The sequence below is a fragment of the Acomys minous genome (genome assembly GCF_964271855.1).
Source record: "Acomys minous genome assembly, chromosome: 7".
Classification (NCBI taxonomy): Eukaryota; Metazoa; Chordata; class Mammalia; order Rodentia; family Muridae; genus Acomys; species Acomys minous.
This window is the reverse complement of record NC_140488.1, coordinates 16,726,710-16,743,640: the sequence shown is the minus strand read 5'-3', so window position 1 is coordinate 16,743,640 and position 16,931 is coordinate 16,726,710. Positions and strand designations below refer to the sequence as shown.

The following is a 16,931-nucleotide window of genomic DNA, read 5'->3' as shown; positions in this document are numbered from 1 at the left end:
TTTTTATTTTATGTATATAAGTGTCTTGTCTGCATATATGTATTCATTCAAGAGTGTACGATGCTTGTGGGAGTAAGACGAGGGTATAAGCTCCCTTGAACTGGAGTTACGGAAGCTTAGTGAATTAGGTGCCTACTAACCCTCCGTAATTCCCGCTGTTACCCAGTTCAGGGCATCTGCAGTAGTAGTCAGTGCTCTTAACCACTGAGACATTTCTTGAGCCCCCAAATTACCTTAGTTTAATACTTACTTGTATCTACTTTGAAATTAAACAACATATTGGTTGCTTTAAATGAATAAGTTAATTTTCCAAATGGCACCATCATTTCAGACTTAAATTCAATAATTATGTACAGCCTGAACTCATTTCTGAGCTGTTTTTTTCCTTTGATTTCTATATCACAAATAAATGGATCTGTGTGATCTCTATGCACAATATTTAAGATTCAGTGAGATCAAGTCAACAATGCATTATCATACAACAAAAGACATTTATAAATACTTGGATGACTAGTAAGTTTCTGGTAAAGAAAGATGCTAACTGTTAAGCATAAGTCTACTGGGGCCTAGCTACTTCAGTCTATGAAAGTTACTTCCTGACTGAAGTCATAAACTGAGTCTCTGTACTTGCTGTCAGACTTGATCAAGCAACTCTTTATGCTCTCCCAGGCTGACCAACATAGTCTTTACAGTGAAGGGGAGTGGTTCATTGTGGTGTGAGCATTCCACCATATTGACATCTACCTGCTGTACATAGAGCATCTCCACACTCATAGCTCCTCTCAGAAGCCATAGTTTTGACTTAGAGAGAGGGAGGCAAGCTTTGGAAGACTAAAAGAAGGAAAATAAACCCTTCCATGTGCAAGCATGAGGACTTGAATTTAGATATTCAGTATATAAAAGCCAGTGTGAACCCAAAATGTAAGGGGAAGAATAGTGAGTCCCAGGTTCAGTGAGGGGGCCAGTCTTAAAAAAAAATGTAGACATCAGAGACATAAATGAAGATGCTTGACGTCAACCCCTGGTGTCCACACATGCAAGCATGGGCATGCACACCAGCACGCACATGTGACCACACATATATCGCATACTTACAAATACAAAGTAAGCACAATTTTGAAGCAAACCAGATACAGTTATGCTTGCATTTCCAAAGCCAGATCTTTTATTAATTTGGTACATTAAATTATGAACCATTCCTCTGTAACGGTGGATTTGATACCAATCTCAGCAATGTACCAGGCAGAGGAAATTAAAGAAAGGCCCAGAATACAAGAGTGGATCTTCTGTAAGTAAAATGAAGAGTCTGTGACGCTTCACCTTCTGCCTGCTTCTTCACATACACTGCCTTAGAATTGTGTACATGTGTGTCTGTGTGCACATGCACATCTATGAATATTTGTCATAAAAAAGCTAACTTCTAATGAAGGCAGCTGGCACAGAAGCTTAGTCCTTATAAGCTTTTCAATGTTCTGAGAGAAGAAACTTGAAAAGCACCTCCAACTATTAAGAGTTCTATTTGAATGTAGCCTTAGCTTTAGTAAGTAGGCCAAACCTAAAATAAGCTGTTCTGATTTTTCAAAGATAATGGTCTCTTTTCTCAAGCCATTGTTGACCACGTATACTTATGCATATGTATTTTGAACTCATTTCCTACTTTTTTCTTTTTTTTTTTTTTTTTTTTTTTTTTTTTTTTGGTTTTTTGAGACAGAGTCTCTCTGTGTAGCTTTGGCTGTCCTGGACTCACTTTGTAGACCAGGCTGGCCTCGAACTCACAGCGATCCGCCTGCCTCTGCCTCCCGAGTGCTGGGATTAAAGGCGTGCGCCACCACGCCCGGCCATTTCCTACTTTTTTCAACCGCAAGCTGCCTTCATGATATTTAGCCATAGCTGGTTGCTATAGAAATGTCTGTTATATGGAACGTAACTAAGAGGAGTTAAAACATGAAAATAAAGTGTTTAGCTACAAATTTTTATTTTGGTGGTCCTTTCATGGATCAGTAGACAATTCGTTGGGAAATAAATGAAATGTTGGAGATGGGAGGTGGTCGGATCCAAGTAAATATGGATTTGATAACCATATTAACAATCTATTTGGTAAATTTTTGACAAATATGTAATTGAATCATAAAGTTCTCTCTTCAAAACTTCCATGTTGGAATCTCTAGTGCATTAATCATCTACAAAAAGACCCTGCTAATAGCAAGTAGTGGAAGCCCCTTTTATCTTATCCTAAAACGAAAGTTACAGAGCATCTCTGCTAGGTTTCTATTCAGGGGGAGGGAACTTTGATGTAAGACTTTAATTAAGAAACTAGACAAAAGTACTTAGATTTTTTTAAAGTCCTAGTAAGTTTGATTTTAGAATACTTACTTCATTTCATAAAGATGGTGGATTCCAGATCCAAGCATTCTCCCCATGGAAGCTTTGAAAACTCTGCATGAAAATAATGCAGTCAGCCTTTTAGTTTGAAACCGTATTCATTTTTTTAAATGTTGATGGGTCTTCTCCAAAGTGACAGCAATGAATGGGGCTCATTCTTAATTTTCATAATGCATTTCCATTTGCCACTATGAAATATAAAACTATTCTCCCTTTTTCCACTTTTGTAGTTCCATTTCCATGTGGAAGAGTTTCTGTTTCAGATAGTCCTAAGAAGATCACCCGTGCTGAGGCTATTTTTTCTGATATGGACTATGGAAATTCTACTGAAGCTGAATTAATTCTGAATAACATCACTGGCAGTGCCATTCTGGATAACGTCACTGGAAATACTGAATCATTTAATGACTTCACTCGAATTGTTGGTGGAGAAAACACAAAACCAGGTCAAATCCCTTGGCAGGTACTCTATACTGATAGTGTGTCTAAATGCTGACTCTCAGATGGCAAACTACAGATCAGATGAGGAACTGGGCTAGGGTATTAGAAAGACCCATAGGGACTGTGAGATGTATTTGGGTAAATTTCATCATTCAGCAAAATAAAACCCCTATCGTTAAGCATCTGGTGAAAGACGAGCCCCGGGACAGCTGCGGGACAATGTCAAAAAGAAATTTGGCATTAAACAAATAGCACAGTAGGATTCCAAACAAGCAACTTTTCAGCGATAGGGATGTCTGTAAATGAGGGTCGGACACACACACACACACACACACACACACACACATACACACACACACACACACACACACACACACACACACACACACACACACACATTGGGACTCAGCCCCTGAGGAAACCAGTGAGTCAGAAAGTCTCACTATTCTTGGTCAACTAACCCTCTCCAGTGACCTTTCTTTGAACAGATTCTCTTGGGTCCTGACATTGTAAGGATTTTCATTCTATTTAACATCAGGGCAGCTAATTCTATTTAATTTTCTGTATTCTCATGTGTTTTTATACCTTATATCCACAATGTCCATAAACAGAATGGCTTGCATTAGTCACTTTTCTGTTGCTGTGACAAAGCACCATGACCAAAGGCAACTTAAGGAAGGGGGGACTTGCTTTAGTTTATGATTCTAAAGGGTAAGAGTTGATCTTAGTGGGGAGGCATGGCAGCCAGAGTAGGAAGCTGAGAGATCACATCTTCAACCACAAACACAAAGGCAGAGCCAGAAAACTGGAAGTGGGGTGTGGCTACCAAATCTCAAAGCACACCCTAGAGATGTACTTCCTCCAGCAAGGCTGCCCCGCTCCCCAAAACAGCACCGCTAGCTGGCAACCAACTGTTCAAATATCTGAGCCTATGAAGAGAACAGCTTTCACCTTAACCTTCATGATGCTCCATGTGCTGGAGCAGTATAATGCAATTTTGTCCAGGGACTTGTTGACTAAGAACATCCTTTCCTCTTTAAATAAAGCAGAATGTTTCTATTCCGAAGATGTTCACATTGTGATCTTAGAGTTACCCCTTATTAAAGGAAATGGGGGGGGGGGAAACCCAGTTAAACCATAACTAAAATGGGAGGGGAAATATAGCCTCAGTTTAGTCACGTGATCTGCATTTCCCACAATATTTCCTAAAAGGACATTTAGTAACTCTAGAAGCCCCTTGATTTTCCTTTTAAGTAAAGAGACTATTGGATGGTGTCTGCAGCTCTAGGGGAAAGACAATGGAAATGTTATATACTATTTCAAATATTTCCAGGTCCTTCCTCACTACAGTCTTTATGTTATTGGAGCTGTTGCCTGTTTCCTGTCAACTCTTGCTAGGATCAGTGGGAATGCTCACTGACAAATGCATGTTAACATGCACAGTTACTGACTATTTCAATGACAATTAAGATCACTTGCACCAGTAATCTACCTGTCTTACCTGTAACTCCACAAAGAAGCCAGGTGTCTTCCCCTGCCCACTCCCTCCAGCCTCACTCCACCCAAGATAAAGACAATTCACCTAAACCTTGTGTAGAGGGGTGTGCATGTGTATGTGTGTGTGTGCACGTGTGTGCATGCGCATACGCAAGCAAGAGCTCGTGTGTGGAGTGCTGGCACCTGAATCCAGTGCCATCCTTACACTAAGCAAGCACTGCTCTCCCACTGAAGTATATAGCCAAGGGTTTTTCTTTTCCAGAAGTGAGGCACAAAGATATTTCTTGGTTTGAGAGAGAGAGAGAGAGAGAGAGAGAGAGAGAGAGAGAGAGAGAGAGAGAGAGAGAGAGAACGAGAGAGAGAGAGAGAGAGAGAGAGAGAGCCTGCCGGTTCTGCATTTTTCCTTCCTAGCCAAGGAATCCACACCAATCTCTGTCCAGTTCCTCAGGAAAGATCACTGCCTTTTAAAAATAGAAGATAAACTAGGTTTACAAAAGCTACTTTTCAACAAAGAAGGAGGAAGTGAAAGCAACCACAGCCTCTTCTCACTTGTGAAATGGTCAATCTGTCAGATAGGAGTGCTACATTTTTAATTATTTTATTTATTTTACATGTATTAATGTTTTGCCTCAATGTATGTCTGCATACCATGTACCTGCCTGGTTATTATGGACCTCCAGATCCCCTAGAACTGGAGTTAGAGATGGCTGTGAGCCACAATGTTGATGCTGAGAACCACTTAACCACTGACCCATCTCTCTAGTCCTGAGCTTGCTAGATTTAATTACAGACAAGACTGCACCCAGCTGCTGTGGCCAAGGCACTGAGAGAAAGCGAGAAATAGTGTTTTCAATGACCATCATATTAAATTTCTGGTTCTGGAATCTGAAATACCACTTGCAACTGTCACCTAGAAAAGTGTCTGTACTTGGTGATGTTTCCTAAAAGCCTTCCATTCGGAGTTGACTCTTGTTGGGCAAGTCAGTAAGAGGAAGGAACAAAGAATTGACTTTCATCAGGAGCCACCAGCACTTTGAATGAACTAGACATTCTTAGTCTGACCAAAGGGTTTGGTGGGGCTGGTGCTATCTCAGTAGTAGAGTGCTTGCCTACCATGAGTATGGCTTGGGTTCAAGTCTCATCACATACTCACATGCGCACACACATGTACACACATATGTGTGTGTGCATACACACACACACACACACACACACACACACGTGCGTGCACACACAGAGACAGATGTTTAAATGAGTTGTCTGCATCTTGCCAAGGAAATGAGGAAGAAGAAGATACCTGTTTCTTTGTGGACTTACAGGTAAAAGCTATAGCCAGTAGTCTGGTCTCAACTAAGAAACCCTTTCTGAATCCCTGACTCAGTTGGTAGACAAGAGACTTATTGTACAAATGTTTTGGAACTGTCAACCAGCAGAGATCTTCTGACCTCCCCCCTCCCCCGCCAAAAAAAAAAAACCCTAGCAGTCCTAGCCTGAGACTCAGAGAGTGTTCATCTACCAGGTGAGAGATCCATGGCACAGGCTAGGGGATTCCAGAAGCCTGGCCACTGTCACTGTCTTTTCTCACCTTATTCCATGGCTTCCACTTTATTTGTCTGGCTAGTGGCCAGGGCCTAAGTGGCCTGTCAGGACAGACAGCAGGATCACTTCCTGGGAGCTCTAGGAGTCCTGAGCTGCACAGCTACCCAGTTCAGCCAGGCCAAAGGTGTAAGGCAGGCAGAAGAGGTCATTTCCCCCATGTTCTCCCGCAGTAGACCAGAGCTCCTTGGAAAAGAAGCAGAGTCTGTGAAGGAGCTCTTCAGGGGATGAGAGGCAAAGCCAGAGAGTTAAGTGCTCTGCACATTAACAGAAACACGCTTTTCTTAGAAACTGTATCTGACTGACTGAGAAAACTAAAACAGCTATATAGGGAAGAACAAAAGCTTTGGCAAACGGTAACACCTATATTACTAGATCACTTTCATCAACAACTCCAAAGTAGAGGTTTGAGGAAACAGCACAGCGCCTGTCTAAAGCTTTAATTTAGTTTTTTTCCCACAGTCATGGGCTAGTCCTACAATTCTGAGCATGTGTAAACCTTTTCTGCTTTCTGCTAAAATCTGTGTAGACCTATATAAATACCTGATCTTTTTCAAAGAGGTATTTTTATCTTATATTTGTAGTCTTGGCATAAATATCCTCCTTAAACAGCTTCATTTTCCCCATTTCCAGCTTTTCCCAGCTTAGTGCCCCAGCTATCGTTGAAGTGACCTGAGCTCTTGGCTTATGCTGCCATTTGCAATGATTTACTACATCTAACTTAAAATATGAATGATCCAGAGATGTTTTCTTTTACATGGACTATAGTAATTCTACAGATCTGTTTTATTTATCCATGTGTGGTAGTGTACACCTTTAATCACAGCACTCAGGAGGCAGAAGCAGGTAGATCTCTGTGAGTTTAAGGCCAGCCAGGTGTACAGAGTAAGTTACAGGATAGCTGGGGTTACATAGTGAAACCATGTCTCAAAAACAAAACAAGAACTGTCTTCCTTAAAAAACACAATCTTGTATTATTCCTAGCTTAAATAATAAAATTCCAATTAAGAGGAAAAAAGAAAATGGCACATGTAATCTCTACATCTATAAAGCTAGTGTGGACAGAACATTTGGACTATTACTCTGCAGTATTGTTTGATGAAGTACATAGCAATGGTCATTGTATTCAATGGTAATAGCTAAGCATTAAAAAACCAAAGTGAGTATCCTTTCTGTGTTGAATAAAATAACCTACTGCCATGAATTTGGTAAGCAACATCTGTGGGCCTAGCAAGCAGTATGCCATTTATCTTACTTTATATAATATCAAATATGGAATAAGTTACGTTGTTAGAAAGCTGAAATCTATGGCAAAGGAGAATCTGGGTTCAGTGAAAGGGGAAGCTGGAGTTAAAGGTTAAAGAGAGAACAATGAGACCGCAGCTATTGTTGTGGGCTGCCATTGCCATGAATAGGATACAGCAATTATATGCATTTTGTCAATGTATATAGGTGTGTCTGAGATGAGAGTGTTAGACAGAAACAAGCTCCTACTAGACTGTGACTGTGAGAACATATGACAGATGAGAACTTGGATACCTTGCTCAGAACATATGCTTTCCTCTTTTCCCCATGACTCTCAAAAGTCTTATAAGAACTCATCCTTGGCCAAGCAGACAGCTCATCTTCCAAGTAGCTAATACTTAGCTACAATCCTGAGATGGCCAAGCAAGCATTCCAAAACCACGCATTTGTAATCTTTTAATTGCAAATAGATCTTAGTCCTCTTTTCTTGGCAAAGGTGTTTGCTAAAAACATCAATTAGTGATTGGCAAAGAATGCTCTTCAGGCTTAAAAGGACACATCCATATTTCACAGTCATCTACTAGAGAGCAGCAGAATCTTCAGGCAGCAAACCTTTGGCAGAGTCATAAAGAATGTACTGCAGTCTGTGTGCTCTTGGGCTGTGGATACCATTTAGGTTGACCTAACTAACGCACTAAGCTGGGAGCTGTTCAGTAATACCGTAATAGTAGCCAAAAGAGAAACAAATTTCTACTGTGGCATGTTAATTCTACTTCCAGAGACAGATGTGCTGGGTTGTAATATTCAGGACCAGCATAGAACCATGTTGCTCAAATTCACTTGATGGTAAAAATCATTTGGGGTCAGGGTCAGCCATCTCTTATTTTGACCAGTACACTTGTACAGTGCTGTATGCTGACAAGGGTCTCATATCAAAGGTTAAGTATTTTGTATTTGTACTCTTTATCTTAAGCCTAATGAGATAATAGAACATGTGCTTAGGGCACAGAAACTTGGGGTATTGTAGTCACATCTTTTACTACCTCCTACTTCCCTGCCCATGGTACCTCATAGTACCTACCTCTCCCCACACTTACCCATGAGCACTGCCATTCCCTAATCCATGGTACTCAGGCAAATGTCCTATAGTTGCTCCAACACAAATGCTATTGCTGCCTTCCTTCCTACAGAGGAAAGATTGTTGTCAAGTGTACATAATCTAAGTCATTCGGTGGAAGGTGCATACTAACATAGCTTCTCTGCACCCAGAATATTGCTCCTCCAGCAAAATCAAAGAGTGAGTAGAGAATTCCAGGGCCTCGACACATCTTGACATGGAAGTGCGTTTGTTTTGCAATCACCTTTCTCCTTTGGTGGCTATGGTAGTCCATCAAGGGAACAGTGATGTACCCTCCCCTGTTAGGGACTGTGCAAGAAGTGTGGGGATCATCTGGTGTTAGTAATGGGCTATCAAGACTATGTGTGCTAAGCTGCAGACTGCAGCCCCTGCACACCTGTGAAGGCTTGCAGTCAGCCAGCAAACATCCATCCCTATGCCAGAAGTAGTATAGCACTAAATAGGTTTTAAATGATGAGTCGTGAAAGCTACCCTAGAAGAAAAAGGAAGGTTTTCTATTTCAGTATCTTCAACAGCACCTATATCCAGGCTTTAGAACAAAGGGCCTCATATTGGCCCTATAAAGTATGTTTCCGTCTCGTATGAGCATTTTTAAAACATAAAGATTATCCAGCCATGAGAATTTGGATTCACTATCCATGTAACACTTCTCAAGCCTAATTGTGAGAACTGTACGAATAGTCTAGAGTTCCATTCTCTCCAGCCCTACCCACCAATGTTCTCATTAAGTCTTTATGGGCCCCCAAATCTAGAAACCCAGATCATAATACGAGAGTTGGCTCTCTGAACACCTGTAAGGGATTCTGAATGCTCAGGAACAGAAATGCTGGAGCCATGCAGAACAGAACTATGGAATCGCACCCACTATGCTATCTCAGTAGCATGAGTGGGTAAGTAGCTTGAAATGTTAGTTTGTTCATTTGTGAAAGGAGAGTCTAATAGTCCATATCAATACAGTTATTAGCCCCAAATAATCACACAAGAAAGACATATAGATTGTTAAATCTAGGTTGTAGAAATGCTGGTGTTAGTTATATAATTATGTTTTTTCTGTATTTTTGCAATTTGTTAAAATATAAAACAATAGCTTTAAAAAAAAAAAAGAGCCAGAGAGCCTGAATGTGGGAAAGAAGGCAAGAGATCAGTAACAATTCAGTGAGCCCTTCAGGACTCTGTGTACCAAGCTACTACTTTAGTGTCCAGGACACAGTAGCTGTTCAGTAAGTTGAATTCAGGCCCAGAACAACCTTCAAAAGGACCATCTATGCCCCTCACTCAAAGGGACCAAAAGCCCCCTTTGTCTTGTTTAGGCACCGGCTTAGCCAAAGGACTATTTACAACCTAGGCAAAGGGCATCAGTTCCCAGAGGCTAGCGGGCTCCTGCAGTTTACCGAATGCTGAGTGCGCCCTCTAGTGTCCACATTTCTCAGCTTTATCTCTGAAAACGTGGATCAAAAAGACCTTTGCGTTGCAACTGATATCCTCTAAGTTGATTTAGACATTGATTTGGTAAAAAACACTGATAGTCCTGTTTGATTATGATGTGAATATATGCAAGAGAGAATGACTTATCCTCTTACCTATAATGTTCATGTTTAATGCCAGACATGTTTGCCCACATTGTCTAAAAATCAAGCACAGCAAAGCAGGCTTTTTAGAGCAAGGACAGCCTACATTTTCAAAAGCCAAAGGAAACTGGCTATAATTACGGGAAATGGAAGGACTGTGTGAACCCTGATTGTGATCAGCACATAGGTGACTAACAAGCACAGCCCCTGTGGATTCCTTAGGTATCATTTCATAGTATTCTAATTTGGACAGGGCTTGAAAGAGCCCCTAAAATAAGCGGTCATTTTTATTTTCACTTGACCTGTAGCAAAGAGATGTCTTTATACAAGGCAAGAGATTCGATCCTAACTCTTTGTCCTGAGTAGTTAGTTGGTCATTACTTCCTCACTTATTAACTGTATCTGCTGGAGTAACTTGTGCCAGAAGCCTCTCTGCATAATATGGGAAAAGAACTCAAAGGCCCCACATCGCATACCAAAAAAAAAAAAAAAAAGGCACTCCTCAGACTCACCTCATCTGGAGCACCATCTCTACCTCCCTATCTCTCATTCGGTATTCACTTCAAGCCCATTACAGAAACAAGAGTTCAGTCTGTGCTGCAGAAACACTAACTCATCTGCACAGCTGACACTTTCCAGAAATCCTCCGTTTCTGCCAAGAACCTAGAAGCCAACTTTTCCCCCACTGCCGCAAACACCATATGTATTCATTTTTCTCTGGATCGAATATCATATGCAGTTAGACTCTTAATTTTATTTCCACAGGTCAATTTAAATGGTAAAGTCAAGGCATTCTGTGGAGGTTCCATCATTAATGAAAAATGGGTTGTAACTGCTGCCCACTGTGTTAAACCTGGTGATAAAATTGAGGTTGTTGCTGGTAAGTTAAAAAATAGATAATAATTGGCAACATCAGTGTATAATGGACATATCATATTGCCTAAAGATCCAATGGGATTGTTACTGAGTAAAGTGAGCTAAGGGTAGAGGGGTCATAATTTCAAATCTTAACTTATTCCACCTTCCAAGCCCCATAATTATTTTTGTGAACCCATAAAGCACTGTCAGCATAGTGCAATCATTTATTGATATGCCAATTTCCCCACCCACTATATTCGATCATTGAAATCTTGGTTGCTAGTGATCAGTGGGCCAGGCGGACTGTAGACCCATGGGAAATGCATTCATGTGGAAGACTATAAACTATGAGAAACCATTTGTTTTCAACAGGTGACTATAACATTGACGAAAAGGAAGACACGGAGCAAAGTCGAAATGTGATTCAAATCATCCCTCATTACCACTACAATGCGACTATTAATAAGTACAGCCACGACATTGCCTTGCTGGAGCTGGATAAACCTTTAATACTAAACAGCTATGTAACACCTATCTGTGTGGCCAATAGGGAATATACAAATATTTTCCTCAAGTTTAGGTCTGGCTATGTGAGTGGCTGGGGAAAAATCTTCAACAAAGGGAGGCAGGCTTCCATTCTTCAGGTCCTTAGGGTTCCACTGGTTGATAGAGCCACATGCCTTCGGTCCACAACAGTCACCATCTATAACAACATGTTCTGTGCTGGCTACGATAAGGGAGGCAAAGATTCCTGTGAAGGAGATAGCGGGGGACCCCATGTTACTGAAGTGGAAGGGACCAGTTTCCTAACTGGCATTATTAGCTGGGGTGAAGAGTGTGCAATAAGAGGCAAATATGGAATATATACTAAGGTTTCCCGGTACGTTAACTGGATTAAGGAAAAAACAAAGCTAGCTTAATAAAAAAAAAAAAAAAACAAACATATGTCCAAAGTCAATTCACTGGGATTGAAAGTGGACCAGGCCCTTTACTAACTAGTCTTTTTTCCTCCTCTTGTTAAGTTTAAATATATAGGTTCTATAAATACTGATTTTTCTCTGTGCAGGGGAGGATCCCAACTAGGGTCTACATTGTACTAGATCAAGTAGGTTAACAAATATAATCACTAGAGAAATAATCTGGTAAGAGATTTACCATTTCTGTAAGTCCAGCTTGCCAAAAATAGAAAAATGAAGCTTATCATGTTGCCTACCAGGCACCGTGATTGTGATTATTGACTATAGAGATTTGTCCAATTCTCCCTCCTTAGCAGCAATCCATGTTTCAAATCTTCCTCATACAGAATCGTTAGCCCATTTAAGTCCAGAAACACATAGGAGACGCTGATTGGTTCAAACTCATTTTTTTAAAAAAAGCGTTAGTTCCTCTCATGTTTTTCTGAATCCTGTATCTTTTTCAGCACCCTAAATCATTGTTCCCCTCCCTCATTCCCACCATCTCTTTCTCCATAGCTATTGAAGGCAGAAGAGGTTTAGCTGCTGCTTTGATGGTGAACATACATGTCAACCCCAGACTGGCATTCAGTTTGGTCTCAAACTTACTTTGAATAACATGGGGATGAAGGTGTCTATGACCGTAATTGGAATGGTCCATTCAATACATCATCCAGCATAGTTTCCTAAGAATGTGTAATCAGTGATCATGGAGGCCTGACTAGGGATGCCTCCGAGAAAGCAAACTCACATGTCGTTACAAGTATAAGAAAAAATTACATTGATCAAAATAAAACAATTAAAAATCCATTGTCTCTTGTTTGGAAAATGCTAATAGAAAGCAAATGATGAACCAGGAGTGACAGTGCATGCCTTTAGTCCCAGCACTTGGGAAGCCAAAGTAGGCAGATCTCTGTGAGTTTGAGGACAGCCTAGTCTACACAGTGAGTTCCAGGATGGGCAGAGATACACAAAGAAATCCTATCTCAAAGAAAAGAAAGAGAGATTAGATGATGAATATTGTCATATAATTATATTGTGCACAGTAGCATATTGGTAAATATTTAAACAAGAAGGTCTCTTTAAAACACCTCAAAACCATATTTGTAGCAATTTATTTCTATGGTGTAAATACCTTTACCTTGGTAAATTTCAAGCTATTAATATGAAGTTACTGAACACGGAGTTTAAAAATAATAAGCAAAATCACTTTTAAACCTGTTTCAGTCTGTTTTTCACCTAGAACTGGCTACATGACTCTTCAGCATTCTCCAGTGCCAATCACAAGTTGTAAACAAGATAAGCAACATAAGTGTCATGTCTCTCCCAGCAGTCTCGAGTATAGTAGCTGTTGCAAACGGGTTTTCTACTCACCAGTGAATTCTGTTATTGTAATTAATCCTATTATATTGAATTTTCTAGAGGGGCACTGATAAACCGACACATTTTTTTCAGCTGTGACTTAATAACCTGGCATTTTAATACTTATCTGGATCTTTGTACGAACCTGTTTGGTATTGAACCAGTCACCCCACACTTAATGATGCATAAATGGAGCAAATGACAAAAGCATGACTGAACCCAGTGGCACTGCCACCTGCCCTCACCACACAAAAACCTACTTCATTACTGCTGATGCTACTAAAGTTCCACTACTTCCTGCCTCTTTTGTCTTGAAATTAGTGTCAATAAACATCTTTCCAGATATCTTCAAGTGTTTCTTGTTAAGTCACTTAGAGGAGAATCCCAAAGAACACAATCAGAAAAGCCCTGAAAAGAACATGTCTGATGAAATGTAACACTGACTTTATGCTCTGATGTCCCCCAGCCTCGTGAGGGTTCTGCGCTCCATCAGAAGAGAGCAATGCTCTGAATCTATCGACAGGTTTGATTAAGTGTGTGCGTGGCCACGAATAAATCACATACCCTTTGAGCAATTAATACTTCCATTTTTAAAATGAGAGATTTTGAGGAGACACTGGTCAAAAAGCCCTTGAGCTATTAAGAATGTGTAGGTTATTTTGTTCTTCATTCCTTTATTCAACAAATATTTGAGAAGTCCTCGGTGTAGCATCACCAAAAATGATGATTAAGTTTTGAAATAAGTATGTTTGTGTTTGGAAAATTTTACAAATATGTATGTAAATTATCATCAATGTCTACTATACTATGGCATAGTAGTTGCTCAACCAATGTTAGCTGGGGCTAGACAGATGGCTTAGTGGCTAAGAGCATTTTCTGTAGCACTTACTTCTTGTAAGTGACCCAGGTTCAATTATTAGCATCACACCAAGAGGCTCACAACCATTTGTAACTTCAGTTCCAGGAGATTTGATGCGCCCATCTGGCCGCCATGGGTACTGAACACCTGTGATGCACAAGCAGACAAGCACACACACACACACACACACACACACACACACACACACACACACATAAAGATACACATTTTTAATATTAGGTGAATTGAAGTTCATGTTTCTTCCAGAATAGCAGTTAGTCTTGTGCTCTGCATCCTGAAAGGGAACCATACTTAAAACATTAAAAAACATCCCTGAACTTTAAACTTCATGAACAAACTAGAGAAATCAGTTCTGTTATCATTGGCTAAAGGAGAGGAAGAGAAATGAACCACTATATGTGTCAATTTTACATTTAAGGAGAATGCTAGTTCATGCATGAAGCATGTTACTTCAAATTTGAATAACTAATGCTCTCTGACCCCAGTGCTCAGTTAGGAAAAGTGAGAATCACTGATCATGTTGTCATGGAAACCATCCCTTATAAAAGCAGCAATGATGAACTGGCCTCACACCTCAAGCCATTGGCCTTCCATGTGGCACAGGAAAGAGCTTCTAAGCTGCCGAACCATAATTACCCTTTCTCCCATGAGTTCGAAAACGACTGACTCCATTCTGGGCCATCTGTGACATGTTGCCACAACTAAATATGTGGGCCTTTAAGCACCAGGCCTCACTGGATCCTGCCTAGGGCACATTGCAGTCACTATATAAGAGCCATTAGTACATTCTAAATTGCTGTAACTACTTAGCCTAAATGGGCTGAAACATGCTGGTATAATATTGGAAGTGACAGATTAAAATAGAACTCTTGCTAAGTGAAGAAAAGTGTGTTAATATCATGCACGCATTTTACCTTGATGTTTAAATCTAATTGCCTGTAGTTCTTTGGAATACTAGTTGCTTTATGGTGTCTGGAACCAAATATAGTCAATTTTCTCTGCCAAGAGACAAAGAAAGGGTATTCTTCTGAAAACAACCATTTACAAACGGCTTCCTTATAAATTCTGCATAATTTCAGCCTAAGAGTGTCAAAGATGCAAGGGCCCCTAAACACCATCCAATCCGCTGCACTTTTACAAATGAGGACACTGAGGCAAAGTGAAGGCCAGGCCCAGGGAACACAATGGCAGAGCCCAGAAGAGAGTTCAGATCTCCTATCCTGCACTGTGAAACATACCGCTTTCAACTAGAGTCCATTCCTGCTGCTGTCTGCCTTTTTACAGCAGCCAAGGCTATCTGTGCTGATGGAAATCTATTCAGAACATCTCGGAGTGAAAGCTGTCTGGCATTCTTACTAATAATACTTTGAGTGGAAAACAAGTGATAAAATCAAGAGCTGCAGGTAGCCTGGAAGGCACGGTGGCTGTCAAATAAACTGGCAGTGCAGTCCGTGGCTCACAGCAGGTACTGAGTAAACACATAGATATAAACTTGCAGGACTAGTGTCTGCCCTTTTTCCCAACTGTGAGCACTGGGCCTTCCAGATGTGACATTTGACTTGTAGAGTGCACTGCTTGGTGTCATCTGGCGCACCACCACTCCAGCAGCATAATATTTTCTTCTTCACAACCACGCTGGGGAAGACATGTGCAGCACTAGGAGATTGCAGGCTATTGCAGACGCTGTTGGAGAGCTCAAGGGAGGGTCTTCTAAGGCCCCCCCAGCAACTGGGAGGCTAGCAATGTGGCAAAGATAGGCGTACCAGGAAAGCACTACAGCTGCTGACAGGCCTGTCTGGGTAAAGCAATCAGAAATTAGAGTGCTTTTTCTTTTTTCAACGTGAGGTTTATGTCCATCTAGAAATCTCAGCTATAGCCACAAATATCTAGAGTGCTCTGTAAACCATAGAGGCTGTTGAAGGATTTGTAGCAGGGGAAAAAAAAATAAAAGACTGTGGGAACCCTGGGAACACGTTCTTTCCAGCCATTCCACATCCACAGATCTGTCTCCTCCTTTCCTCCCACAGTTTCAAGCAGACGTTTTTCATCCTGTCCTTCAGGCCTGTTAGTTAATCAACAACTTCTAATAAAGGTAAGGGTACCAAATGCAGTCATTCGAAAATCTACAAAGAAGCAACAGTTACTGAATTAGGGTCAAGGCATTTTGTCCACACTGCACAGAGCATGGCAGAGCTCTTTCAGTCTCCTGGCCAGATCATCGCACTGTAGTTCAGGAGCGAGCCTTTTGAGAGACACAAGTGACAGAAACAGCGACATTGTTGATTTCAAAGACTTGCATTCAAAAATCTGCTTCAAGGCCAGCAAGATGGCTCAGTGGATAAAGGCAACTGCTACCCAGCCTGACCACCTAAATTCCATCCAGCGTGACAGAAGGAGAGAACCAAGTCCCACAATTTTGATATAACAACCCTCCACACACACTATGGCCTGAACACTCATGAACGCAAAGAAATATAATTTTTAAAAATTAAAGGTGCTTCAGTGTAATGTGAAACTTAAAGTTCCCAATCTATAAAATCTTACAAACTATCAATCTTAAACTTTTAGAGTGATTGCAGATCTGTACCTGTGACATGGTTTGCTTGCTGAGCACATTAAGATTTAAAAAAAAGATCCACACATAGTACAAGTTTAATAAACATCCCTCAGTCCATTAAAAAGATTTTCTTCATAATATGAATAAGTTAATGAAATGTAAAAAATAATAAAAAAATAAAAGAAGATTTTCTTCTTGAACTCTATTTAAAAATAAGCATGCGTTTTTATGAGGCTTACTTCTAAAATTCTTTCCTGGAAGAGAGAGAAACAATGGCTATAGCCCCTCCTAAGGTCCCAACAACAAGTAAGGTTTGAAACAAACATTCACTCAGAGAAACCAATGAGTTTATGCGGCAAACCTACAGAGCAAGGAGTGGGGGGTTATGGGCAGAAGCTTAGGTCGTCTTAAGCTTGTCACACTCGAAAGTGTGCACCCATTAGGGGTGATGGCT

At 40.6% G+C, this 16,931-nt stretch overlaps 1 protein-coding gene across 1 annotated transcript in view; it reads left to right on the top strand.

Moving 5' to 3' along the window:
* Positions 1 to 13,373, top strand: part of F9 (coagulation factor IX) — a 29,749-nt gene extending 16,376 nt beyond the window's left edge. The window contains exons 6-8 of the mRNA XM_084789201.1: positions 2,613 to 2,845; positions 10,633 to 10,747; positions 11,098 to 13,373. Of these exons, the coding sequence (XP_084645327.1) occupies positions 2,613 to 2,845; positions 10,633 to 10,747; positions 11,098 to 11,645 (896 nt within the window). The 3' untranslated portion in view covers positions 11,646 to 13,373. The remainder of the gene's footprint in view (positions 1 to 2,612; positions 2,846 to 10,632; positions 10,748 to 11,097) is intronic.
* The last annotated feature ends 3,558 nt before the right edge of the window (positions 13,374 to 16,931 follow it).